Source organism: Panthera uncia, chromosome E3, assembly GCF_023721935.1.
Source record: "Panthera uncia isolate 11264 chromosome E3, Puncia_PCG_1.0, whole genome shotgun sequence".
Taxonomy (NCBI): domain Eukaryota; kingdom Metazoa; phylum Chordata; class Mammalia; order Carnivora; family Felidae; genus Panthera; species Panthera uncia.
The window spans coordinates 16,886,459-16,914,020 of record NC_064815.1 but is presented as its reverse complement, the minus strand read 5'-3'; the positions used below and the strand labels follow the sequence as shown (position 1 = coordinate 16,914,020).

The 27,562-nt window shown below is 49.4% G+C and overlaps 1 protein-coding gene and 1 non-coding gene across 4 annotated transcripts; one reads left to right on the top strand and one right to left on the bottom strand.

Annotated features, from left to right (window-relative positions):
- Nucleotides 1-15,566: 15,566 nt before the first annotated feature.
- On the bottom strand, nucleotides 15,567-15,651 carry TRNAR-UCG (transfer RNA arginine (anticodon UCG)). The gene has a single exon. It is a non-coding gene; the product is annotated as a tRNA-Arg (tRNA).
- A 2,255-nt stretch (nucleotides 15,652-17,906) lies between these two features.
- Nucleotides 17,907-23,942, top strand: CORO1A (coronin 1A). Of its 3 annotated transcripts, none has more exons than XM_049638548.1 (11): nucleotides 17,907-17,985; nucleotides 20,142-20,340; nucleotides 21,396-21,518; nucleotides 21,611-21,740; nucleotides 21,820-22,004; nucleotides 22,163-22,282; nucleotides 22,504-22,608; nucleotides 22,737-22,882; nucleotides 23,000-23,057; nucleotides 23,173-23,388; nucleotides 23,722-23,942. In XM_049638548.1, exons 2-11 carry the CDS (start codon nucleotides 20,143-20,145, stop codon nucleotides 23,824-23,826), a joined length of 1,386 nt encoding a protein of 461 aa, XP_049494505.1. In that variant the 5' UTR covers nucleotides 17,907-17,985; nucleotide 20,142; the 3' UTR covers nucleotides 23,827-23,942. The 3 variants fall into 3 exon arrangements, with proteins under 3 accessions (XP_049494505.1, XP_049494504.1, XP_049494506.1); XM_049638547.1 differs by lacking the exon at nucleotides 17,907-17,985 and adding an exon at nucleotides 18,395-18,561; XM_049638549.1 differs by lacking the exon at nucleotides 17,907-17,985 and adding an exon at nucleotides 18,397-18,561 and having other exon boundaries at nucleotides 23,173-23,367.
- The last annotated feature ends 3,620 nt before the right edge of the window (nucleotides 23,943-27,562 follow it).

The window sequence follows — 27,562 nt, the reverse complement described above, 5'->3', positions numbered from 1 at the left end:
CTGGAGACGCAAACATGAAACTCCTTTGCCAAGACGTGCGGTCACCTTTAGGTTCCATGATGGATTCGAGGTGGAACTTATCTGGCGCTCGTTTATTGAAAAGAGGAGATGGGACCAAGTGTAGAAAACGAAAGGATTTGTCATCCTCAACAATCTGTGGAGGCTGATGGTGAACATTTTGAACATTTGCCTGCAAATGTGCATGCTGTGATATTATAACACAATTTTAATTTCAAGTCAAAGCACAAGGTTTTCTTCCCTTGCTCAGCGGACAGATCTTTACAGGAAAAAACCAAGCTGTACCCGAGAAAAACCATTTGCCAACTCTGCTTGAACCAACAGATGGAATTAGTGGTTGTGTGGGTCCTTTTAGCATTACTCAGCGTCAGCATTGTCCCTTAATCTTTCGTGTGTTTCCTGGGTTCGGGCTTGGTTTCGAGGTGTTTTGCAAGCGTTGTGAACCCTGCCATCCCTCATCAGTGTCAAAAGTACGAAGTAGAAAGTGTGTCGGTGGCAACAACTAATTGTAAGTCGTAAGAAAATGGTGAGGGGTCATGCGTACGTGAGATGAATTTCTCCCCAATAGAAGTCCATCCTGAAAAACAAAGATCCCATTATGCAACTCGCAGAAATGTGTCATTGACGTTAATCGTCAAGAAAAGAGGAAAGGTGATGGCCGAATGCCACCAAGGCCTATTAGCTTGATATTAGTTCGGGAAGCTTACAGGCTCCCAAGGTCCTTCTGACACGGACAGCATCCAAATCCAAATCCAGGTGGCAAGAGTGGATGTGTGTAGCTGCGAGGAGGTCACTCTGACACTGAGATATAGGGGGAGGAGGTTTTCTTCTGCCACGGATGTCAACAGCAGTGTTCTAGAAAATATCTGCAAGGAGGGGGCAGCTGGGTGGCTCAGGTGGTTAAACGTCTGACTCTTGATTTCTACTGAGGTCATGATCTCACTGTTCATGGGATCGAGTCCTGTGTTGGGCTTCTTGCTGACAGTGTGCAGAGCCTGCTTGGGATTCTCTCTCTGCCCCTCCCCCACGAGTGCACGCTTTCTCTTTCTCAAAATAAATAAACATTAAAAAAAAAAACATCTGGAAGGAGGATAAGAGGAGCTTGTTTTAGAGTTTGAGGACTAACACATAGTTCTGTTTCATGAAAATGTATCTAGGCAACACAAGCCCAACCCCCGCTTACCTCCTTATGAATAAAGGGACATGTGAATAGCACTTCAGGATCTAACCTATTTCTAGTTTAATGAGCTTCTTTTTTTAAAAAAAAATTGTTTTTAATGTTTATTTTTGAGAGAGAGACAGAGAGTGAGCAGGGGAGGAACAGAGAGAGAGGGAGACACAGAATCCAAAGCAGGCTTCAGGCACAGAGCTGTCAGCACAGAGCCAGATGTGGGGCTTGAACTCATGAACTGTGAGATCATGACCTGAGCGCAAGTCAGATGCTTAACTGACTGAACCCCCCAGATGCCCCTCTAGACTAATGAGCTTCTTAGTTACCAAAACTTTTTTTTCCAAATGGGACATGTAAATAATATTTATTGAGACTCCATTGTGTACAGGGCACCTGGGGAAGCAAAGGTAAGACTTGATCCTGTCCCAAAGGAAGTTACACCCTAAGTGGGGAATACATGCATGTAAATGGTTCATTGTAATACTTTATAAGTGTAGTTATACACTATATTATTATTATTATTAATTATACTGTATTATCATGATGGAAATATCCAGAGGGTGCCATGGAACACAGACAGGAGAGTCTTCCTGGAACGGGTGATGCTTGAGTGTAGACCCACAGAATGAGAAAGGCATACCAGGGAGAAGGGAGGTAAGAGGTAGCAGAGGGCTTTCAGGTGGATATATAACCTCTGGCTGAGTGACTCAGGGGTTAGGTCATGGAGGGCCATCGGTGCTCCATTAAGGAGTTTAGACTCTATTTGGTTTTAGGCAGTAAAGGTCATTAAGGTTTGAAATGGGGTCCGCCTTCAGATTTATTGTTTAGGTATCGTATTCGTTTTCTATTGCTGCCCTAACCAGTTACTACAAACTCAGAGACTTAACACGAATTTATTGCCACACAAATTCTGTCGTTCAGCAGTCAAGGTTGGCTCCACTGGTTTCTCTGCTCTGGGATTCACCAGGCTGATATCAAGGTACTGGCCGGCCGGACTCGGGAGGCTCTGTAGTCGACAGCATCTCGTTCGTTGTGGTTGTAGTAGGGCCGTGGCTCCCGTTTCCTGGCTGCTGTCTGCTGTGGGCCACCCTCTGCTCCCAGAGACCTCACTCCTGCGCTCGCACACAGCCCTCCAGCCCAGAGCCTACAGCACCATGTGGAACCTCTGACTTCCCCTTGTGCCTCATGTCTCTGGCTGCCAGCTGGGAAAGTTCTCTGCTTTTACAGGTTCATATGATTAGATTGGGCTCTCCTGAATAATCCAAGATAATCTCCTTATTTTAAGGTCTGCAGACTCGGTTACATCTGCCAAGTCCTTTTACCTATGTAAGATAACATATTCACAGGTTCCAGTGGTTAGGTGTGGACCTCCCTGAAGGGGCATTATCCACGTGGACATCCCTGAAGGGGCATTATTCTGTAGCTTCTATAGGGCAGAGTTTCTCTCACACCCATGTTGTGCCCCAGCACCTGGTTTTCCTCCTATCTCCCTGGCTGCTTTAAAAAACAAAAACAGGGGTGCCTGGGTGGCTCAGTCAGTTCAGCGTCTCACTTGGGCTCAGGTCATGATTTCGAGGGTCAGGAGTTCAAGCCCCGCGTCGGGCTCTATGCTGACAGCTCAGAGCCTGGAGCTTGTTTCAGATTCTGTGTCTCCCTCTCTCTCTGCCCCTCCCCCACTCACGCTCTGTCTGTCTGTCTCTCTCTCAAAAATAAATAAAAACATTTAAAAAAAATAAAAAGCAAAAACAAAAAATCAGCTTCATTGAGGTATAATTTATGTCCACCCATTTTATGTGTTCAATTTAATGACTTTTAGCAAATTCATGGGAGTCATGTGACCATTATGACAATTTGCTTTTAGAACATTTTCATCTCCTCAAAAAGATTTCCCATACCTTTTCCAGTCCACCAGCTTTCTCTTTTTATTCTCTTGCTTAGGCGCATCTTCCCTTGAATGCTTATGTTGGCCAGGACTTTTTTGGCTGTCTGGGAAATACCTGCACTTAGGATATTCTTTACCAGGTGGGCAGGAATACACATTAAGCTGCTGACATCGCACTTGAAGCTAACATTGTATGTCAAGTATAAAAACAAAAATTTTTCCAAAATCTATAAAGAACTTAGCAAACTCAACATCCAAAACACAAATAATCCAGTAAAGAAATGGGCAAAAGACATGAACAGACAGTTTTCTAAAGAAGACATCCAGATGGCGAACAGACACATGAAAAAATGTTCAACATCACTCATCATCAGAGAAATACAAATCCAAACCACAATGAGATACCACCTCACACCTGTCAGAATGGCTAGCGTTAACAACTCAGGCAACAACAGATGTTGGTGAGGATGCGGAGAAAAAGGAACCCTTTTGCATTGCTGGTAGGAATGTAAACTGGTGTAGCCACTCTGGAAAACAGTATGGAGGTTCCTCAAAAAATTAAAAATAGAACTACCCTACCACCCAGCAATTGAACTACTAGGCATTTATCCAAGGGATACAGGTGTGCTGTTTCGAAGGGACACATGCACCCCAATGTTTATAGCAGCACGATCGACAATAGCCAAAGTATGGAAAGAGCCCAAATGTCCATTGATGGATGAATGGATAAAGAAGATGTGGTATGTATATACAATGGAGTATCACTCGGCAATCAAAAAGAATAAAATCTTGCCATTTGCAACTACGTGGATGAAACTAGAGTGTATTATGCTAAGCAAAATTAGTCAGAGAAAGACAAATATCATATGACTTCACTCATATGTGGAATTTAAGATACAAAACAGATGAACACAAGGGAAGGGAAGCAAAAGTAATATAAAAACGGGAAGGGGGACAAAACATAAGAGACTCTTAAGAACAAACTGAGGGTTGCTGGAGGGGCTGTGGGTGGGGAGATGGGCTAAATGGGTAAGGGGCATTAAGGAAGACACTTGTTGGGATGAGCACTGGGTGTTATCCATAGGGGATGAATCACTGGAATCTACTCCTGAAGTCATTATTGCACTATATGCTAACTACCTTGGATGTAAATTTAAAAAATAAAAATAAATAATTTTTTTATCTTTTTTAGAAAAAAAAATTGTTGACATTTGTTACCTCGGGGTAATGAGAATGCAGGGTTGGCAATGAAAGGATTAACTTTTTCTTTTTTTTTTTTTTAAGTTTATTTATTTATTTTGAGAGAGAGAGCAAGTGGGGGAGGAACAGAGAGGGAGAGAGAGAATCCCAAGCAAGCTCTGTGCTGTCAGCACAGTGCCTGATGTGGGGCCCGAACTCACAAACCGTGAGATCATGACCTGAGTGGAAATCAAGATTCGGACACTTAACTGACTGAGCTGCCCAGCCACCCCTAACTTTTTCTGTATTTATTTTTCAGGATTTAATATACAATGAGCATGTATTGCTTTTGAGATGAAAAGCTCTGGGGCCCCTGGGTGGCTCAGTTGGTTGAGCAACCGACTTCAGCTCAGGTCATGATCTTGCGGTTTGTGGGTTCGAGCCCCACGTTGGGCTCTGTGTTGACAGCTCGGAGCCTGGAGCCTGCTTCAGATTCTGTGCCTCCCCCCTTCTCTGCCCCTCCCCTGCTCATGCTCTGTGTCTCTCTCTCAATGGTAAGTAAACATTAACAAAAATTTAAGTGGTAACAAAATAAATTGACAGCAAGAGAGCTCTTATCTCTTTTATTGAATGACAGGAAAACACAGCATTTAGTTCCTTAAAATGGGGAACAGAGTAAGGCCACATGTAGTCTTAAAAAAAAACAGTTTTATTGAAATACAATACATAGTATATAAAGTTTACCTTTTTAAAGTTCAGGCGCCTAGGTGACTCAGTCAGTTAAGCATCTGACTCTTGATTTCGGCTAAGGTCATGACCTTACAGTTGGTGGATCAAGCCCCGTGCGAGGCCCTGTGCTGAGAGCTCGGCGCCTGCTTCAGATTCTCTCTCTCCCTCTCTCTCTGCCCCTCTGCTGCTCATGTGCTCTCTCTCTCTTTCTCTCTCTCTCTTAAAATAAATAAACTTTAAAAAGTTCAGTGGTTTTGTTCTTCACTACATTCACAAAGTTGTGTATCAATCACCTCTACCTAATTCCAGATTTTTTTTTTTTAATTTATTTTTTGGGACAGAGAGAGACAGAGCATGAACGGGGGAGGGGCAGAGAGAGAGGGAGACACAGAATCGGAAACAGGCTCCAGGCTCCGAGCCATCAGCCCAGAGCCTGATGCGGGGCTCGAACTCATGGACCGCGAGATCGTGACCTGGCTGAAGTCGGACGCTCAACCAACTGCGCCACCCAGGCACCCCATAATTCCAGATTTTTATCACTCCAAGAGAAACCCCACACTCATTAGCAGTCATTGCCCGACTCCTTCTTACACCCCGCATCTCTGGAAACCATGAATCTAATTTTTGTCTCTAAAGATTTGCCTATTCCAGACAAGACACAAGTGAAGTTTTTTTAAACCTGATTAGTAATTTCTGGAGTCTGTTTTTACAGATGGCTTTTCTTATCAGCAAAATGAAAGGGATTTAAAACATAGTACCTGACCCCCAAAAAGTTATTTTAGGTTCAACTGATCTTATTTCAGTTTCTATTTAATTAAAGCCAATTTGTTATTAGACACCTAGGGGACGTCACTACTACCAATCTTATAGAAATAAAAAGAATTATGCAGGAATACTATGAACACCTGTATGCCAATACATTAGATATCTTAGACGGAATGGATAAAGTCCTCGAAAGACAAAAACTGGCAAATTTCAAAAAGAAATAGAAAATCTGAATAGATCTATAACAAGTAAAGAAATTGAATTGGTAACCAAAAAACTTCCCACATACAAATAGAAACTCAGGTCCAAATGGATTCACTGGTGAATTTGAACAGACATTTAAAGAGGAATGACTACCATTTCTTCATAAACTCTCCCCAAAAATAGAAGATGAGGGAACACTTGCCAACTTTTTCTATGAGGCCCTGTTACCGAAATTAGACAAAGACGTCAAACAAAAAAACACACCAAAAACTATACATCAATATTGCTTATGAATTTAGAGGTGAAAATCCCAACAAATACTAGCAAACGGAATCCAGCAAGTATAAAAAGGATAATAGACCATGACCACGTGAGGTGTATCTCAGCGATGCAAGGTTGGTTTAACATCTGAAAATAAATTGATGTCATAGACCACATTATTAGAATGAAGGAAAAAACCTACATAATCGTCTTAATATATGCAGAAAAAGCCTTTGCCAAAATCCAATACCTTCTCATGATAAAAACAGGCAACAAACTAAAGATAAAAGGGAACTTCCTCTACCTGATAAACATCTACAAAAATCCTACAACCAACATCATACTCAATGGTGAACGTTCAGGAACAAGACGGGGATGTCTACTCTTGCCACTTCTGTTTGATATTGTACTGGATATTCTAGCCAGGGAAATTAGGCAAGAAAATGAATTAAAGGCATACAGAAAGGAAGTAATAAAACTACCTCTATCTGCAGATGACATTATCTTGTATGTAGAAAATGCTAAGGTATCCACTAAAAATTAGAACTATACCACTAATCATCAGGGAAATGCAAATCAAAACCACAGTGAGGCATCACTGCACACCTGTTAGGATGGTCATTATAAAAAAAAATAAAATAAAACTGGAAATAACAAGTGTTGGTGAGGGTGTGGAAAGATTAGAACCCTTGTGCGCTCTTGGGGGGAATGTAAAATGGTGCAGCCACTATGAAAACAGTATGAAAGTTCCTCGAAAAAAATAGAATGACTATATGATCTAGCAATCTGACTTCTGGGTATTTATCCAAAAAGAATTTAAATCAGGAACTTGAAGAGATATTTGCACACCCAACTCCACTGCAGCATTATTCACAATAGCCAAGATCTGGAAACAACGTGAGTGTCCACTGATGGATGAAACGGGGGGTGGGGGGGGGGGGGCAGGAAATGTGGTATATACACACAGTGGAATATTATTCAGCCATGAAAAAGAAAATTCTGTCATATGCTACAACATGGGGGAACCTTGAGGGCATTACATAAAGTGAAACAAACCAGTCATAAAAAGACAAATACTGCATGATTCTACTAGATGAGCTGTCTAAAGTAGTCAAATTCATAGAAACAAAAGGGCTGAGGAGAGGAGGAAATAGGGAGTTCTTATTAGATGGGTATTAAATTTCAGTGATGCAAGATAAAAAGAGATTTGTGGTACAACCCTGTGTTTATAGTTAACAATACTGTACTGTACACTTAAAAATTGTTGACAGTAGGTCTCATGTTATATGTTTTTCACTATTGTAAAAAATTGGGGGTTGCCTGGGTGGTTCAGTCAGTTAAGTGCCTGACTCCTGGTACCAGCTCAGGTCATGATCTCGTGGTTGTGGGATCAAGCCCTGTGTCGGGCTCTGTGCTGAGTGTGGAGCCTGCTTGGGATTCTCTCTCGTTCTTTTCTGTCCCCTCCCACTTACATGCGCACATGCGCTCTCTTTCTGTCTCTCAAAATAAGTAAATAAACATTAAAAATTAGTTAAAAATTAATAAAAATTAAAAAACTAATTAATGGGTCCAAAGTTGTAGGATGCAAGGTCAATATATAAAAATCAATTATAATATGGTCACTTGCAATGAATAATCCAAAAGGAAATTAAGGAAACAATCAATTTATAATAGCACCTTTACTCAGCCATCAAAAATAATGAAATCTTGTCATTTGTAAGGACATGGATGGAGCTAGAGTATAAATACTAAGTGAAATAAGTCAGTCAGAGAAAGACAAATGCCATATAATTTCACTCATATGTGGAATTCGAGAAGAAAAAAAACAGATGAACATATGGGAAGGGGGAAAAGAGAGAGGGAAACAAACCACAGGAAACTCTTAATGATAGAGAAAAAAACCTGAGGGTTGATGGATGGAGGTGGGTGGGAGATGGCCTAGATAAGTGATGGGTATTAAGGAGGGCACTTGCTATGATGAGCACTGGGTGTTGTATGTAAGTGATGAATCACTGAATTCTACTCCTGAAACCAATATTGCACTGTATGTTAACTAACTAAAATTCAAATTAAAAAAAAAAGGAAAAAAAGAATAATGTAATTGAAAAGAAATTTAACAGAAGAAATACAAAACATATACTCTCAAAACTTCAAATAATTGTTGAAAGATATTGAAGAAGATCTAAATAAAGAGAAAGACACTTCATGCTCACGGATAAGAAGACGTAACATTGTTAAATCGATTTACAGATTAAATACAATCCCTATGTGTTTAACACCTACCCCAGTGGGTTTTTAAAATAGAAATTGGCAGGTGCATTCCAAAATTCATATGGGAGCTTAGCAGTCCTAGAATAGCCAAAATAATCTTGAAAAAGAACAATTTTGAGGACTCACACTTACCAATTTCAAAACTCACTACCAAGTTACAATAAGCAAGACAGTGTAGTACTGGCATAAAGATAGGCACATAGATCAATGGAATAGAATATAGAGTCCAGAAATGAACCCATATATCTATGGTCAATTGACTTTTCACAAGGCTGCCAAGACAATACAATGGGAAAAATACTGTCATTGAACAAATGGTTCTAGCATAACTGTAGACACACATGCAAAAGAATGAATTTGAGCTCCCTACCTCACACCATATACAAAAACTAACTACAAATCAATCAAAAGCCTAAATGTAAAAGCTAAAACTATAAAACTCTTGGAGGAAAATATAGGGATAAGTCTTCATGGCCTTGAATTTGGCAGTGGTTTCTTAGATATGTCACCAAAAGCATAAGCAACAAAATAAAAAAAAATAAATTGGACTTCATCAAAATTAAAAATTTTTGTTCTTCAAAGGACACCATCAAGAAAGTGAAAAAAAACAACTCACAGAATAGAAAACGTTTGCAAATCATACATCTTATATAGGACTTATATCCAAAACATATAAAAAACTTACAATTCAGTATTTAAAAGGCAACCCAATTGAAAATGGACAAAAGATCTGAACAGACACTACTACAAAGAAAATATACAAGTGGCCAATAACACATGAAAAGATGCTCAACATCACTAGTCATTAGGGAAATGCACATAAAAAGCACAATAAGATTCCATTCATACTTACTAAGGTGGTTATAATAAAAGAGTTGAATAATAATATGTTTTAGGGGCACCTGGGTGGCTCAGTCAGTTGGACATCTGACTCTTGATTTTGGCTTAGGTCATGATCGCATGTGGTTCATGGGATCAAGCCCTGCATTGGGCTCTGCGCTGACAGTGCAAAGCCTGCTTGGGATTCTCTCTTTCTTTTTCTCTCTCTTCCCCTCCCTTGCTCATGCAAGTGCTCTCTCACTCTCTCTCTCTCAAATAAAACAATAAAATAAAATAAAATAAATAAAATAAAATAAAATAAAATAAGAAAAAAGTAACAAGTTTTGGAAGGTAGGGATCACCAGTCTATCTTTTTTGTGAGCAAGGAAGTCTTTACATGAAGCCACCCCTAATGACTTCTTCTGGTCTCATTGGCCAGTTTGAGACTAACGATCATTTCTGAACCAATGAGGTTCAGCATGAAGAATAGAATTTTCATGATTGAATTAGACTCATTGTTTGGAGTGGAATGGAGGTTTAGGTAGGCAACCATCAGAGCACCACTATAGACTTCCAAAGGGAATTCTGCTTCCTATTACTGGAGTATAGAATGGATGATGACCAGGCAAAAAAACATGTCTACGGCACCATCAGAAACAGCTGGGATGTGGTGAGAAAAACTTATATACTGGACTCTGCTCCTAACTTATTGGGTGATTTTAGAGATTACTTCACTTTTTAGCCCTGTTTCTTCAAATGGAATTATTCTTTTTAGCTTTTAAATAGCCCTGCTACTGAATATATATATATATCTCCACATAGCATATACATAGCTATATATATATATATATATATAGCAATATAGCCTTCTAGCAATGAAAAAAGGCACACATGCTTTTCTGCAACTCTGATAACAACATAAGAGCAACTTTTGTAAATACCACTCAAAATCTCTTTACCCTAATATTTATGTACCGTGAGACTCCTATAGCATCAGAAACGTAGATGATTCATTGACAATAGCCACCTAAATCATGCAGTTTAGTCTGTGTTTTTGCTTGCCAAGGACTATTCTTTCTTCCGCTCTGATTTTACTTTGGGAAAAATTTTGTTCAGACTCTGTCCAACTGGTCTCTGGGTCTTGGTTTCGTCACCCATAAAAAGAGGGGGCTGGGCAAAGATCCCTTCTGGTGTTGGTGTCCCAAGATTCCATCGCAGAGCCCCTAAGGGAGGCTACAGGAGGAATCTGTATCACTTGGAGAGACCCTCCCTGGGGCCGACAAAGCTTTGTGATAAAATCCCTCTCTAGAGCTCACGTGCGGTGAATTTGGTTTGTCAATTCCAAAATGGAAGTTGATTCATGGTGGGTCTGGTTCTTGGAAAATGCAGCAAGGTGGAAATAAATCAAGCAGGAGTCTTCTTTGCTGAATGTCCTTCGTTTTATGTACATATCACTTCTGCTTTTCAGATCAAACCAGGCCCCTGAGCCTAGCTAGCAGGCTGTCTATCTCACTTGACTCTGAGAACAGAAGAGCCTGGAATGTATCCAGCTTCAGGCACAATTAGATTGAGGGGCTCAACACATTGAATCAACCTGTATCTTTTTCTTTCCTCACCCTTCACTCCCGCTTGGTTTTCCTTTGTTGGCCTCATTCTCAGGAAGGCTTTCCTCTCATAGTGACAGAAATGGCTCCAGAAAAAGACCCAAGGCTGACATTGATTGGGTCTACTGGACCAGCCGTAATGGACAGGCACAAAACCTAAGATCCACCAACCCAGCCCATGGAGTGGATTCTATTCTGAAGAATAAATGAGGAATCTTGAAATGGGGTTGACATGTCAGATCTGTGCATTAGGAGCCTGGTTAAGGGACAGGGATCGGGGGCAATGGAGGGGACTGGAATTGAGATTTGCTAGCAGGCTCTTGGAATCATTCTGGGCAGAAGCGAGGAGGGGTTGAACTGGGGTAATGGCAATCGGATGGAGGATGGACCGAGCAGGAAATCAAATGGGTGAAGGTAGAGTGTGCGCGAGTTGGTGGTTGATTAGCAGTATTGGGAAAGGAAGGAGAATTTTATTGAATGCCAGCTGCGTGTTGGGCCCTGTGCTGGGGAAATAAAACAATCTGGTGGAAGAGTCAGACCTGTAAACAATTATTATGCAATATACAAATTGCCGTGATAGAGGAATGCACCAGTCGGTTGAGCGTCCGACTTCAGCTCAGGTCACGATCTCGCGGTACATGAGTTCGAGCCCCGCGTCGGGCTCTGGGCTGATGGCTCAGAGCCTGGAGCCTGCTTCCGATTCTGTGTCTCCCTCTCTCTCTGCCCCTCCCCCCCCCTCAAAAATAAACATTTGGGGGCACCTGGGTGGCTCAGTCAGTTAAGCATCCAAGTTCAGCTCAGGTCATGATCTCACAGCTCATGGGTTCGAGTCCTGCATCAGGGTCTATGATGACAGCTCAGAGCCTGCTTCAGATTCTGTGTCTCCCTCTCTCCGCACCTCCCCCACCTGCGCTCTATCTTTCTTTCTCTAAATAAATAAATACATAAATAAATAAATAAATAAGGAAGGAAGGAAGGAAGGAAGACCAGAAGGTTTAGCTCAGCGTCTGAATTCCCTTGTGGTAGAAAGGTCAAGTGCAGCCACACCCCCTCCATTCCCTTTCGTAATTCACCTGGCCCTTATCAACTATTCATCTTACCTGCCCAGTCCTCTGCATCTGATTAAGGATGACTGCAAGCTCTTTGTCACTCTCCGCATCAAAATGAGTTAGGGACGCCTGGGTGGCTCAGTCAGTTGAGGATCTGACTTCAGCTCAGGTCATATCTCTCAGTTCATGAGTTTGAGCCCTGTGTTGGGCTCTGTGCTGACAGCTTGGAGCCCGGAGCCTGCTTCAGATTCTGTGTCTCCCTCTCTCTCTGCCCCTCCCCTGCTCACGCTCTGTCTCTGTCTCTCAAAAATAAATAAACATTAAAAAAAAGATTAAAATTTAAAAAAAAGAACCAAAAGGAGGAGTTAATTTCCTCTCCCCTGGAATCTGGACTGGTCATGTGACTGCTCACCCAGTAGAATGTAGTAGAAGGACCCCGTGTCAATCATGGGCTTACCATCTTGGAGCGCTCTCTCTTGGCACACTCCCTCTCAAAACCTTAGAATAAAGAGAGTTAAAGAAGTGGTTGTGGTTTGGGACTAGTTTACCCTGCAACAGGCAACTGGACCAGCCACCTGCTCTCTTCCCCTCGTAGACATCCGAGGGTCCAGCCTCCGGACCGGAGGAGGGAGGCAGCATGTCATCATGAACAGCAAGGCCGGAAGGGGAAGATCAGGAAGGGCTTTGTACATCGTGCTGGGAGAGTTTCAACTTTTTTGCTTGAGGAGACGGTAACGTTTTGTAAGGTAGGCATATTATGACCAGGAAGGTGACTCTAGCAATGGCATAAGAGAGCGGACAGTCGCTAGACAGGGAGCTAGGGCGATGGCCCAAGCAACACAACTCAGGCCACGGTGCTGGGCACGGAGGGAAAGGGAGAGATTCAAGGTCAAGACTTCCTCCTCTGGGAGGCCCTCCCTTGAGGTGCTAACAGGTCGAGCCAGGGAGCCGTCAGTCAGAACCAGGGAGCACAGGCGGCAAGTTTGGGCCACGAAGACAGATGGGGGCAAGGGGGGTCGTCAACATTTGTAGTTGAAGCCGCAGACATGCATGCGATGGGGTGGGGAGTTTGGGAGCGAGGAGAAGCAGCCAAGTCCTGGGAGCACCTTGCAAGTTGAGCAAAGGGAGCCGCTCTGCAGGGGGTTGAGAGAGAAACCTGCAGAGCAAAGCAGAGAAGCAGGAGGGGGACCCCAAGGCAAGAGTCCAGAGGGAGGGAGTAGTCAGTGGCATCAGCTTGGCGGCATGACCACCAAAACGTCTGATTTCACGATCGGGAGGGCATCGGTGGCCTTGGCGAAGGCGAGGCGATGTCTGGTGGTGGGGACCGCAGCCAGTCTCACGTAGGTGCCAGAGTAGGAGATGAGGAAGTGGTGGCCGTTGAGTGTAAACAGCTCTGTCAAGAAACTTGATGGTGAAGGGTAAGAATGAGATAAGGGAAGTGGTTTAGAGGTTGCCAAGTTGAGAGAGCTTCCCCCCAGAGGCACAGGGGACTTAAGCCCGTTGGTACACGGCGAAGAGAGAGGGGTGGTGGAGAGTAGGACTCGGCTGTGCGGGAGAAAGGGGTTGAGGGACAGAGTGAGGTCACTAGGGCAAAGGGAAGGAACGCGTCCCAAGGAGGAGGACTCGGCCCAAGTGGGACGTCTGTGTGATTACAGTGTCTGGCTGGTCAGAGGAAGTGGAGGTGCTGTTCAGAAGAGTTCTCGCCTCTTTTCCCCATAAAATAGGAGCGGCGACCATCTCGTAAATGTGAGGAAGGCCGCCTGGGCAGATGGTCGGCAAGAAGCGACTGGCAAGGTTAACTTAGGCCAGAGCCTGTGGCCACGGCGCCCTTAGAGCCTCCTGCTTAAGGTCAGGGTTGGTTCTCGGATGTGGGTTAGAGCTGAGCCTGGAGGCAGTTGGAGGACCACAGCCGAGAGAAGACCTGGGGGGCCACAGGGGCAGGGGCCAGGCTACCGGAGTAGCGCCCTGCAAATGAGGCCCCACCACTTCTTTGCTTAGAGACTTGTGTGTGCTTCTCCTGGTCATTTTTTTTTTTTAATGTTTATTCATTTACTTTTGAGAGCGAGAGGGAGAGGCAGAGAGAGAGGGAGAGACCCCCACGCTGACGGTGCAGAGCCCCACGTGGGGCTCGATCTCACAAACCATGAGATCATGACCTGAGCCGAAAGCAAGTGTCAGATGCTTAACCCACGGAGCCACCCAGGCGCCCTGCTTCTCTTTGTCTTGGGAGCAAACTCCTCGAGAAGACATGAGTTGAGGACCCTCCGGATCTGCTTCTTGCGGATCTTCCCAGCTTCACCACCTTCCCCTTGACCCCAAGCCCCCAAGGCTCCAGCCATGGCCAAGAGCTCCACTCCAGTTTGTCAACCCACCTGCCCTGAGGGGTTGGATTTGAATGCCACTTTGTGTGCTCTTGGGTGGGTCACTTATCTCCTCTGAGCCTCGATTTCATCATTTGGAAAAGAGGGACAGCAAAATACCTGACAGGGTTCCCGAGATTCCTCAGGGACAGAATGTTAGTGCTGCACGGGGGACCTAATACTGCTTGGAGCAGTCAGGACTCTGGGTTGTAAGTGACAGAACCGGATATAAAAAATCTCCTTCTGCGGTTGATTTGTTTCTATCAGGATCCACGGAAAGCCCAGATATTACAGTTGATTGATGTTTTCAAAAGTCTCTTACACCGATTCCCCTCCTTTTCTTTGAATGCCATTCATTTGTTGAATGACAAATAACCTGGTTTACTTGTCCCATAGGGTTTTCACACATTTCTAGAGTCACACATTTTCACATGCAGATTTATGTAATTGCACCCCCCATGGTGTCATTTACCCTGGTTTTCTATTCCACCCCCCCCCACCCCGCCCAGTATTTCATACAAACTAACAGTTAGATCTAGGGAATCGAGTAGATTCAATAGTGAGGTTAAGATCGACTGCTGAAGTCCTTTTTTTTTAATGTAATCATGTAAACGTGAACATAACTTGGGTATTAGATTGCGTTAAGAAATTATTGCTAGCTTTTTAAAGGTGTAATTATGTATTACATAATGGTATTGTGCTTAGGTAGACTAAAAATCCTTATCTGGCATACAGTAACATGGATGGATTGCAACACATTATGCTCAATGAAAAAAGACCCATACTGTATGATTGCATTTGCGTGGAACATTCTAGGACAGGCAACACTACTCCAGACTGATAAAAAGTAGATCAGTGGTTCCTTGGGGCTGAGGGTGAGGGGGTGAGGATTAATTGTAGAAGGACATGAGCGAACTTTTAGGGGAGATGGAAGTATTTCACATCTTGATTATGGTGCCTATTACTTGGGTATATACATTTGTCAAAACTAATTGAATCATGCCTTTTAAAAGGAATGTGTTTCATTGTATGGAAAGAAAGACGTATTTTATTGTAAATAAAAGCGATGTTAGAAGGAAAGAAAGCATTCTAGGATAAGAAGAATCCATTCAAAATGGTCACAAAACTATAATACACCTATAATATACCTATACTTATACTATATAATATAAACTATTATATACCTATGGCAGAGAGAGAGAGAGGGAGACACAGAATCCGAAGCAGACTCCAGGCTCCGAGCTGTCAGCACAGAGCCCGACGCGGGGCTCGAACCCACGAACCACAAGATCATGACCTGAGCCGAAGTCAGACGCTCAACCGACTGAGCCACCCGGGCACCCCCGAATACTTAAGTTTTTATTTAAGTATTGAAATGCTATGACGTCTTGGATTTGTTTTAATAGACAAATATGTCTATTTGTTTAATAGACAAGACAATAATGTGGAAGAAGAAATGAATCAATACTGGGTACCTGTTAATAATTGTTAAAGCTGGGTGATGGGTACGTATTCTAGAAAGTGAGCAGTGCTGTGTACCTTCTACCGGTTAGGAACTATCACTCTGCCTGGGCAGCAGGACATGCAAAGCTACGGTTCTCCAGGTCTGTCTGACTCCATCATGCTCTACAGTCTCTTTAGGGCCGTCCTGTCTCTCTCAGAGTGGATGTACCCATCAGGACCTCTTTCCGTGGTAAGTGTCAGAAATCCGACTCAGACTTACTGGCTTATGTGGACAAAGGAACCTATGCCTTACGTGACAGAAAGGTTAAGGGGTTCAGGCACAGCTCGATCCAGGTACTCAAATGATGCCAAGAACATGTTAGTCTTCATATCTTGCTTCTGGAGGTGTCTGTGTGGGCTGATTCTGGCCAGCTTTTCCTATACGGTGACAAGATGGTCACTACTAGTGCCAGGCTTATAGCCTATCGGCTTACTGACCCCCAGTGGAAAGTGGGCTCTTTTTGCCAGCAGCTCCAACGCGTCTGCTTCTGAGCACATGGCCTTGAATCCAGCGGCCCTCCCTGAACCAATCAGAAAAGATTGCTTTGACTGGGGAGCTGTGGCCCTGTGCCCACCTTGGACCCCCTCTTGAAGTTTAGAGACTGCCAGTGTGGAAAGGTTGGTTCCCCGAAGGAAAAGGACGCTAAGAGGCTGGGCCAGAAGCACGCCACAGGCACACTGTCCCAACGCCCCTCTCAGGGAGCCGTCTGCCCCTCCTTAGGTACACGAGGAGCCTCGCGGCAGGGCCTTCACCACCCACCACTGGACTGCCTCTCGGGCTTGTGTTCCCCGGACACCTGCTTCCCCGTAGCTGGTGCCACTGGCCTCACGTCTGTCGTCTGCGGCAGCCCCATACCTGTCCGTCCCACCACACGCCGCACACCTGCTGGGATGTGCAAGCGGCATCTGCGATTCCCAGCCTGTCCCCCTGTAGGCCTGTCAGGCTGTCGCTTCCGGGGGGCATGGTTTTCAGGCCTCTGGCCAGTCCACTTGTCTCCTGCCGGGAAGTGGGGCACTCCAGGGCCGAAGGCAAAGTGTGCCTGGGTCCTCCGTAAAAGGGAGGTGGTATCTGTGTTATAGGGATGAAACGATTTCCTAAGGATGGATGGATGGATTTCCTATGCTAAGGATGTAACATATTTATAGTGTTGAGACAGCGCCCGGCACACAGTAGGCGCACAGTAAATGCTGGCTGTTATTCTCATCACTTCGGGTGGAGACGACCCGTCGCAGTCCCCGAGCATCCCCGTCCAGTCCGGTCCAGGCCAGTCCAGTGGCAGGCTCTCAGGTACAACACCACCCATAGGTTTCTACAATTTAATAATGTGTAGAACACCTTTACGAGTTTTGTCTCATTGGAGCCTTACACCTTTGTGAAGAGTGCAGGTCACACGGTATTTGTCCCCCAGTTGCAGACGGAGAAACTGAGGTTGTCAGAGGTCAGACCTCATGCCCGAGGTCGTGCCGCGGGTCCGTGGTGGAGGTGGGATTTGAACCCGTCCCTCGAGGAATCACATCGCTGGGCCTTTGGTCGGCTGCCCCTCAGCCCACAAGGCCTCCTCCAGTCGTGCCTCTTGGCCCCCCTCCCACCTTCTCAGGCCCAGCCCGGTGCCCTGAAAACAGTAAAAATGATAAGAGCCCACGCTTCTTAAGCACCCGTATCTCTCCGGACGAAGCGCGTAAGGCTTTGCTTTCCCCGTAACCTCTTGAGCTGGGTATGAGTCTTACAGAGGGGAGAAACTGGGGCTGAGGGAAGTGAAATAAGCCTGCCCGGGATCACTCAGCAGGGGCAGCCAGGAGCCCGAGTCAGAGAGCAGTCTGACTCTGGGGAAGGCCTCTCGTACCCTCTGCAGCCTCCACGATCCCTTCTCTGAGTCCAAGGATGACAGTGGACTCCCCCTTCCTCTTGAGCAGGAAGTCGGGCTTCTTCCTCTGCTTAGCATCCTTGGAGCCGTCGTTCGTTCGCTCCCCTCCCTCCAACAGGCTGAGAGCTCTCTGCGGGGCAGGAACCTGACCCTCCCTGACTCATTCACCTCTGCAACCCGGGCACGAAGAAGCCTCCGTGATGCCAGAGTATCTCATTCGTTCTCCGCGAGGCAGGCGGGGCGGAGGCGCTCCCGGACGAAGACACGAGATGGGAGAGGTGGTGACCCTCCCGAGGCCACCGTTTGTAAGTGCAGGAGCCTGGACGAGCCCCTCCCCCTCCATTCCTTGTCTGGCGGGGGCGGGGGTGGGGGTGGGGTTGCGGAAGGCAGCTCAGCCTTAGCTGGGGGTGGGCGGGGGGGGGTGCTGATGGGCGCTTCTACGAACGCCAGGGACAGGATGGTGAGTGGGCTGGGAGCGGACTGAGGGAGGGAAGAAGGAACAGGGTATTTTTGCATTTTGACATTACAAGAGCGCCCATGAGATTGTCAGCGACTGGCCGGCAGCATCTGTTTGGGTTCGGAATTGGCAGGCGAGGCCGAGCTGGGCGGAGGGAGGGCGGCCGCGGGCGGGGGGCGGGGGGGGGGAGGGGGGGCGGTGCCTCCTCCCGGAGAAGGGCTATCCCCTTTAAGAGCTCCGCCCAAAGGGGCGCTGCCACCCCGAAGGAGGCGGGCAGCCGCCGCTTCTCATTCATTGTCTTGACAAGAGCATCCTCAGCGGGCAGTCTCTGGCTCCGCCGGCTCCTTCCTCCTCCTCCTCCTCTTCCTCCTCCTCCTCTCCCTCCTCCATTTGGGGGGGGGGGTCACTCATCTCTCAGCGGCAGGTAAGCCTGGGTCCCCGGGCAAGGGACTAGGCATCCCTGCCCCGGGCCACCTGTGGGGCCGGCGTGAGCTTGGCGGAAGCCGGCTGTGGGGGCGGCCGGGCTGTCGCGCGCCGCCCGGGGGTGGGAGAGAGCCCACCGTCCGCGCCGCCGTGGAGGGGACTGGCCCCGGGGGTGGGCGTGCGTGGGAGGGCCCATCCGCGTGTCCCAGGGCGCTGTGAGCAGGCCAGGGTGAGGGACCACCGCAGCCAAGATGGAGGTGGGGGAGCCGGAGGCCTGACGCTCCCCGGAACGGGCATCGGGGGTGGGGGTGGGGACAGGGTGGGGTGCGCCGAGCAGCTGCCCTGAGCCTGGAGACAGGAAGGGGTTGAGAGCAAAACAAGAAAAGACCAAGTTCCCCTTTCCGCGGTTTCTGGGCCTGGTACCTGCGGTGGGGGAGGAGGCAGGGTGGGGCGACGGCTTCCTGTCCCCCAGCCTCGGTTTTGGGGCTCCCCTCTCCCCAGGCCCAGGTCTCTCTCCTGGGACTGATCCCCCTGTTTCCAGACTGCTCCTTCTCACAATGCTCCTCACCTGCTCTTTGGGCAGGTGGCCCCGGAGCCTCCTGGAACCTCCCAGGCCAGGCCGGGGCGGGGGGGTGCCTGGGTGAGAAGGGGTGAAGCTGGGCGGGTGGAGTGGAGTCCTGGCAGGGCGCCCTCTGAGCGGGCAGCATGGCCCCGCGGCTCAGCAGGAAGGTGATGCAGGTGGGCGTCAGGATGGGGTCTGGAACCTGGGGAGCCAGAGGCAGTCCCCTTGGCTTTAATCACTCTCCGCCCAGCCACTGTGGGGGGAACCGTCCTCGACCTCAGAGAAGTCAGCGCCGCCTCTCCCTGTGGATAGTTTCAGTGCAGGTGGAGACGGTATTTAAGGGCACCTGCTTAGGCAGACTCTAGAAGCAGAGGTGTGGGAAGGAGATAGTAGGACCCAAGCCATCTGCCTGTTTCTGGTGTCCAGAGACCTGTTGGGGAAGCTGTCTTGACCCCAAGGACCTGCCTCCCAGGCAGGCCCGCACGCTGCTTCCCTGTGTCTGTGGAGCCCCGTGCCAGCAGGCGATGGGGGGCCAGCCCTGTCCCTGCCTTCAGGAAGCTCCCCATGTAGGTGTGAAGGATGTGAGGCCTGGCTGCTGTGACTGAGCGAACCCACCCTCCAGGCTGTCTACACTGAAGCCCCCAGAGTGTGGGAGTGAGGCCTCAGAGAGGAAGGGCTGTGTCCGCCAGCGGTCGACAAATCGGCACTTGGTGCTACCCCATACCAGGCTCTGCCCTAGAGGCTGAGGGTACAGACATGAGGCCTGGTGTGGGTAGAGAAGGTTGGCCTTGCAGGTTAGGCGGGGGGGGGGGGCGGTGAGAAGGGGTGAGGAAGGCGAGCATGAGGGCAACAGGATGGCAGTTACGGTGGAGGGGGCAGGGAGCCCAGGGAGATGAATTAGCTGAGACCTTAAAGGCCAGGCGGAGGGGTGTTCTGGGGGGCACAGAGGACACTCTAAGGTCAGAGTCGACCTGAAGCTCCCTTCAAAGCCCTCAAACCCCACGTTCCCCGCCCCCCAGGATGAGCCGGCAGGTGGTCCGCTCCAGCAAGTTCCGCCACGTGTTTGGACAGCCAGCCAAGGCCGACCAGTGCTATGAGGATGTGCGCGTCTCACAGACCACCTGGGACAGTGGCTTTTGTGCTGTCAACCCCAAGTTCGTTGCCCTGATCTGTGAGGCCAGCGGGGGAGGGGCCTTCCTGGTGCTACCCCTGGGCAAGGTGAGCCCCTGGAGCAGCAGTGTTCCACTTGAGGGGGCCTCTGGCCCCTTGGGGGTCCTGATGGCTGTTGCTGAGCCTCCCCGGGCTGCAGCGTTGTCATCTGTAAAACTGAGCTGGGCCACATGAGCCTTACGCCTCCTCCAGCTCCTACATGTAGTGGTCGCATGGAAACTGGAGCTCAGATGACACCAGAAAGGTCACACGGCGAGTCCTGCAGACCCAGGGCCTGGTCTCCCAAGCCTGATGCCCCTGTGGAGCACAGAGAGGGCTCCGTGGGGAGAGGGGAGACCCAGCGGTGCTCTCAGGGTAGGGGTGGCTCTGGGCCTGGGCCTGCCTGAGCCCTGGCCCCCCCTGCTGCAGGCAGGGAGGGTGTAAGAGGCCCTCTCTCCTCCCCCAAACCTGCCTTTCCTCTGGTCCTGCTCACAGCCACCCCCATCCGCTCTGCTGACCCCCACCCCCAGCACACTCCTGTGCTCTTGGGGGGTGAGACAGGAAGGGGAGATCGGCCCTAAGATGTTACCTTAAAAGGGCCGATGGAAGCAGAGAGAAGAGGAAGTGGTTGTGGGGTGAGAGCTGGGTGCACTCTTCACACAGGAAGCCCTGCCGAGGCAGCAGCCGTCCCCGGAAGCGGCCATTTCCAAACCTCTGCTCCTGCCTGGGGCCAATTATGATGGCCTTTCCTGGTCCTTGTCCTTTTGGAAGGACTCATCTCCATCCCCATCCCCACACTTCCTTGGGGAACCCTAATCTTAATGCAACCTCCCCTCCCTAGAGCCTTGGCCTGTCATCCCCTGGAAGCTTCACTCAGGGAAGGGGGCGGGGGCCAGCCCCAGGGCATAGGTGAGATGTCAGGACCTTGGCCAGGGTCTAACACTAAGGCAGGACCAGGGCCCGGTGTGGCATCCCCTTCCTGCACTACTTGTGGCCAGCCCTTCTGAGCTGCCTGGACAGGGACCCCACTGCCTTCTTCTGTGCCTCTCTGAAAGGGTCTGGGGAGGTTGGATCAGGTTTGGAGAGCAAAAACACCTCCCTCAGAATCCTGCTGTGCTCTCTAGACTGGACGTGTGGACAAGAACGCGCCCATGGTCTGTGGCCACACAGCCCCGGTGCTGGACATCGCCTGGTGCCCACACAATGATAATGTCATTGCCAGTGGCTCTGAGGATTGCACAGTCATGGTGAGTGATGGGGGGGACACGGGGGCCGGGAGAGCTCCAGCACCAGATGTGATATTTGGAGCCCCCAAGTCTCACTTGCCCCCTCTCTGCAGGTGTGGGAGATCCCTGATGGGGGCCTGACGCTGCCCCTGCGGGAGCCTGTCGTCACCCTGGAGGGCCACACCAAGCGCGTGGGCATCGTGGCCTGGCACCCCACAGCCCAGAATGTGCTGCTCAGTGCAGGTGCCTGGGGGAAGAGGAGGGGTGGGCTGGTCACGTGACAGCGAGGCTCGTGGCTTCTGACAGTGGGGATATCACCCAGGTTGCGACAACGTGATCCTGGTGTGGGACGTGGGCACCGGGGCGGCTGTGCTGACGCTCGGCTCGGACGTGCACCCGGACACAATCTACAGTGTGGACTGGAGCCGAGATGGCGCGCTCATTTGCACCTCCTGCCGCGACAAGCGCGTGCGCATCATCGAGCCCCGCAAAGGCACTGTTGTAGCTGTGAGTTGCCATGTATCGTGCCCCTTGACCCTAGGACATTTACCCTTGTACACACCACCAGCCGGGTCCCTAGATGCTGCCCTCCCTTGCTCTCAGCTGGAGTCTGGTCGTTAGGATGAGTGTGCGGGTACTGACTGACCACCTCCCTTTCCTTCCAGGAGAAGGACCGTCCCCATGAGGGGACCCGGCCTGTGCGCGCCGTGTTTGTATCTGATGGGAAGATCCTGACCACAGGCTTCAGCCGCATGAGTGAGCGGCAGGTGGCGCTGTGGGACACGGTGAGTGCCAGGTGGGGAGCGGCGATCAGGCAGGACTGGAGGCTTAGTCCTCGCCCTGCCACTTGCATGATCCCACACAGCCATGGGCCTCAGTTTACCCTCTGTGGGATGGGGGGTTCCGCTGGTTGTTCTGTGAGGGCCTTCCCCGAGTCTCTGCCCGGTGGGCTTCACAGGCCTGACTTGGCCCAGCTCATTGTTCCCTGTCTCACCCATCTCTACAGAAGCACCTGGAGGAGCCACTGTCCCTGCAGGAACTGGACACGAGCAGTGGCGTCCTGCTGCCCTTCTTTGACCCCGACACCAACATAGTCTACCTCTGTGGCAAGGTGTCCCAGTCGGGCAGCAGCTTGTGGAAGGAGGAGGGGGGTCTGGGGCGGGGGCGGGGGGCTTGGAGAGGACCAGGCAAGAGGGATCTGTCGGTGCTGATCCCGGGGTTTGCACGCGCCACCTGCAGGGTGACAGCTCCATCCGGTACTTCGAGATCACTTCCGAGGCCCCATATCTGCACTATCTCTCCATGTTCAGTTCCAAGGAGTCCCAGCGGGGCATGGGCTACATGCCCAAACGCGGCCTGGAGGTGAACAAGTGTGAGATTGCCAGGTGACTGACCCCTGCCCCTGCCCCGAGCATGCTCCCTGGGCTGTGCTGACCCCGTGCCGACCTTGGATTCCAGCCGCCCCCATGCCGCAGGCGCTGCTCACCTTCTTGTTTCCACAGATTCTACAAGCTGCACGAGCGGAGGTGTGAGCCCATTGCCATGACAGTGCCTAGAAAGGTGATGCTCCCATGTCCCTTCCTGGGCTGCGGGCCAGGCACTGACCTCACACACTTGCTGGGTGGTGGTGGTGTGGCCCAAGCACTCGCTTACCCAGTCTTGGCCTTGCCCACAGTCGGACCTGTTCCAGGAGGACCTTTACCCACCCACCGCGGGGCCTGACGCTGCCCTCACGGCTGAGGAGTGGCTGAAGGGCCAGGATGCCGGGCCCCTCCTCATTTCCCTCAAGGATGGCTATGTGCCCCCAAAGAGCCGAGAGCTGAGGGTCAACCGGGGCCTGGACACAGGGCGCAGAAAGGCAGCACCAGAGGCCGGTGGTACCCCCAGCTCGGTGAGAAGTGGACAGGAACCTGGGAGGCAGGACGAGAAGACCTATAGGGCAGGGGCTGCTACTGATGGATGGAGTCATTGTCCCCGTGGAAGGTGGCTGGTGTTTGGGCCCCCTCACACGCACAACGTTGGGGATCCTTTGGGGGCCGGGAGTGGGTAATCCTGAGGCCTCAGAAAACAGGTTTCAAGCTTATTGGCCTGCAGCTGTCTGGGCAGCAACCAGCTGAGAGACAGAAGGGCCAGGCCCTGGGGCTCTTTGTAGGGGGGTGGGGGGCTGCCAGGGTCAGGGGAGCCCGGGATGGAGCTGGGACTCACGCAACGATGGGTCCCCCAGGACGCCATACACCGGCTGGAGGAGGAAATGAAGAAGCTCCAGGCCACAGTGCAGGAGCTACAGAAGCGCTTGGAGAGTCTGGAGGAGACAGTCCAGGCCAAGTAGAGGACCCGAGGGCCTCAGCTGGGGCCGCAGCATCACCTCCCTCCCTTCCAGTCGTACCCTTCTCCTCAGGCCACGATGGCAGATAAAAAATAATAAAATGGCTTTATTTTCTGGTACCTCTCAGACTCTGATGGCCACCTGAATGCTGGGTCTGCTGAAATGACCTACCCTTGAGCTTCCCCCTCAGTTACCTTGTGAGATTGGCCCATAGCAGGAGCCGGGGAATGCCTCCAAATACCCTAGACCACAGGAACAGGCCTTGGTGGGTGGGAGCCCCCATGCTGATGTGGGCTGTGAGCCTACTCTTTTCCAGCTCCTTCGCAGAGCTGGCAGGGTCTGAGCCGCTCAAGGCCCTTGCCACGGTTACTCAGGATTTGTCTTTTCTAGTCAACCACAACAACACGCCACCTTACTGTCAGTATCAGTATGGCTGGTGGGGAACCGAAACTGACATGACACTTACACAGCAGTGACGTGACATCTTTCAAACTGCAAGCTCGAGGGAGCAAAATCAGGGGATCTTTTGTGAGGAAAAAGCTTAGAACTCAACCCTGTTTTACAGGTGAGGAAACTGAGGCACAGAGCAGGAGAGAGGGGCTTGCTGAAGGCAGATCTGGAGGCATGAGCTGTCTCTCCTGGTCCCCAGCCTTCGCTGCGGTGCTGCTGCCTCTCAACCCCTTTCTCTGTTTCCCAGCAGATCCTCCCCCCACAGAAGAGACCCGTTAGGCCCTATCAAGTGGGGGCTTACACGTGGGTTTCTGATGCCCACCTTAGTGGGCGACCTCAAGCTAGGGCACGGTTATTAGGGATGGCTGTCCTGGCCACAGCAGAGCTTTCTTCATACCACACAGGGAGCCCAGCAAGGACCCAGCGCCTCATCCACAGTCCCCGCCCCTTCTTCAGCTACCTGGATAGACAGGCAGCTGATAAGACATCCCTGTCCATCCATTTGGGTCTCAATCTCTTTGCAAGCCATGTGACCCTGGGCAAGTCACTTCCCTCCAGGCCTCAGCTGCTCTCTAAAGTGGGGAGGGCTGTTAGCAAGGCAGCTCTGTGAAAGTAGTGGGTGGATCCAATCAGGGGTGTGATAAAGAGAGAATCAGAAAATCTGGAACCTGGGCCCCTGAAAGTGACGTTCCTTCCCTGAGCCTCTCCTGCACAATGGGGATGATGCGCCCTGCTGGCAAAGTAGGCTTGAGTACTCTGAGTCACTAGTTCGCCTCCTGGCCCGAGGGATCTGGAAAAGTTCGGGAAAGGATTATAGAAACCCAGAAGGGTTAACCGTCACCACCAGGACTTCTAGCTTTACCAGCCCATTCTCCCTCTGATAGGAAAGAGGCAGGTACGAGGAAGGATGCAGGTTACTTAGGGGCCAAGAAATTGGCCCTGAAAACACAGGGGAACAGAGTGACAGGAGGCTTGAAAACCGCAGTCCTTCGCTCCTGAAGGGCCCTGGTCCCATCTGGGTTACCTGCTACCCACCTGGGTCCTGGGGACCTCATCTGTGCCAGGCCTTACCAACCCTGGCACCTGTGTTTAAGATTGATATGAGGGGCACCACGTACCCCAATCTGATGGCTCAGATGGCTTCATTTTCCCTTAACTCTATCCCAACTCCTGTCCACAGCTCCATTCCTGACGTCCTCATGGTCTCTCCAGGAGCGGTTGTGGCCACATCAAGCCCTGGGCTAACGGGGTCACTGGACTTTCTCCAGTGGGCCGGAAGGCATCAACGTTCCAGGTGTTGGGGAGACCCTGCTGTGGTACCACATGCTGTGAGGCTACCAAGGGCTGGGAAACCTGCAGGGAGGTGTGGAACCCCCATCCACCTCTGACACTGGGGTGATGTTGAGGAGCGGGGGAGGTCTGTTACGTCGGCCAGTGTCCTGAAACTCTGGGTACTTTTTCATTTGTGCGCCTTGAAAACTGGCAGAGGGCAGGAGCCCCCAGTAATGGCCGATGAATAGTAGCAGTATTTCTAGGGCTCTACCAAGCGTTACAGAGAAGGTTTGTGTGGCCTGCCCTGGAAGAGACTTCATTTTATAGGTGGGGGCACAGAGGCCTATGGATCTACTTAAGAAAGCAACAGAGCTCACAAGAAAGGAAACAAACTGAAAGTCTGTTTAGGTACAAAGTCTGTTGCCCTTAAGACTTTGCTTCCTGCCTTCCATTTATAACCAAGAATAAAACTACCAAGAAATAGAAACAAAAAAAAAAATGAGACTAAAAAAAAGAACAATAAAATTAGCAATAAGAGGTAGAGCAGTATCTTAGGCTAGTATGCAGTAGGTAGTTCCGATTTCAAACTTAAAAATTGATGCTAAGAGTATCGGATTGATTTTTGCAATTGCACTTAAGTACGTTGTATGTATGTGTATGCGTGCATACGTTACATACATATATGTTTAATGTATATACATATGTGTGTACATATATACACACACACGCACACGTAAACACACACACATACACACACACACAGGTATCATTTGAGCAACTGAAGTGTCGGGGAGGGATCCAAATCCAGGTGGGTAAATAGGTTTGAAAAGCAATAGAATGAAATTTTCTACAAGGTTCCGCAGCTTGAGGGACCGACCTTCACCTCAGTCTGTAAAGCAGTGCCTTCCACGGGGGGTCATTATGAGGGTTGTAGGCGTTCCGTTCCTATCGGTCAAGCATTTGGAATGATGCCTGGCATTGTAGTCAGCTCTCAGGAGGGTTGATAGAAGTAAAATGAACCTGGCCTTGATCCTCACTGGCTGGGAGAGCGCGGAGGGCCCCTGCCCTTTCCTTCAGGTGAAGAAATCCCTGGCGGTGAGCATGTCACCCCTTTCCTGTTGCAGGTGGTACTCATGCCTATAGGGCAGAGTCAGTAAATGCTCTCGAGTGAGTAGGCGGTCGGCCCAGATCAGTGTTTCCCACGGAAGGAACGTGAAATGACTTTAGGTGGCACACAGATGTTTGAAATTTTAATAGGTAGGTATTTATTATAGCGTGTGTTAGAAGAAAATCCCAGGTAGCACGTCAGACCCGAGTACTAAAAAAAAGCGAGTTGATTTAAAGAAATGTTACACTGAACAGGTGGTATGTGAAGGTCATGAAAATTTCAAAAGCAAGAGGGATTGACCGAAGACTGCGAAATAGGTCTTCCCAAATCTGAGATTTTTGATTCTTTGGGTTTTAAACAAAGTCAGGATACACAAAGAGAGGGGATATTTTCTGGGTTTGGGCAACAGAGGACTGTGGTGGGGGCAGACAGACAGCAGCGCTAGGTGCACAGCGTCAGTGTAGAGGCGACCACTGTTCACCTTTTGGTGCCTACTCTGGGAAGTCTTGATATGTATACTGTACATGTATGTATATTCACGTGTACGTGAATGTACGCATTCATCTAACAGAATTGGGAACATCCTGTACGTAGAATTTTGTAGCTTGCTTTGTTCACCTGATACCGTAACCCCAGGTTCAGTGTTCTTACCGAAACCTTTTTGTGTTCATTCTTGACTATTTCCTTAGGGTAAAATCCTAGAAGTGGGATTGTTTGGGCATCGCGTAAATATAACTCTTCAGCTTTGAGTACCAGCAGCCGAAGTGCCTCGTGGCATGGCAGTGACAGTTTACAGTTCTGGCGGCTCAGCTGCCCTCTTTCTCATCCTCACCAAAGCCAGGTTCTATTAAACGGTTTTGTTGCTGATTTGATAGCAGATTTACTGCTTGCTGTTTCTGCTTTCATTTT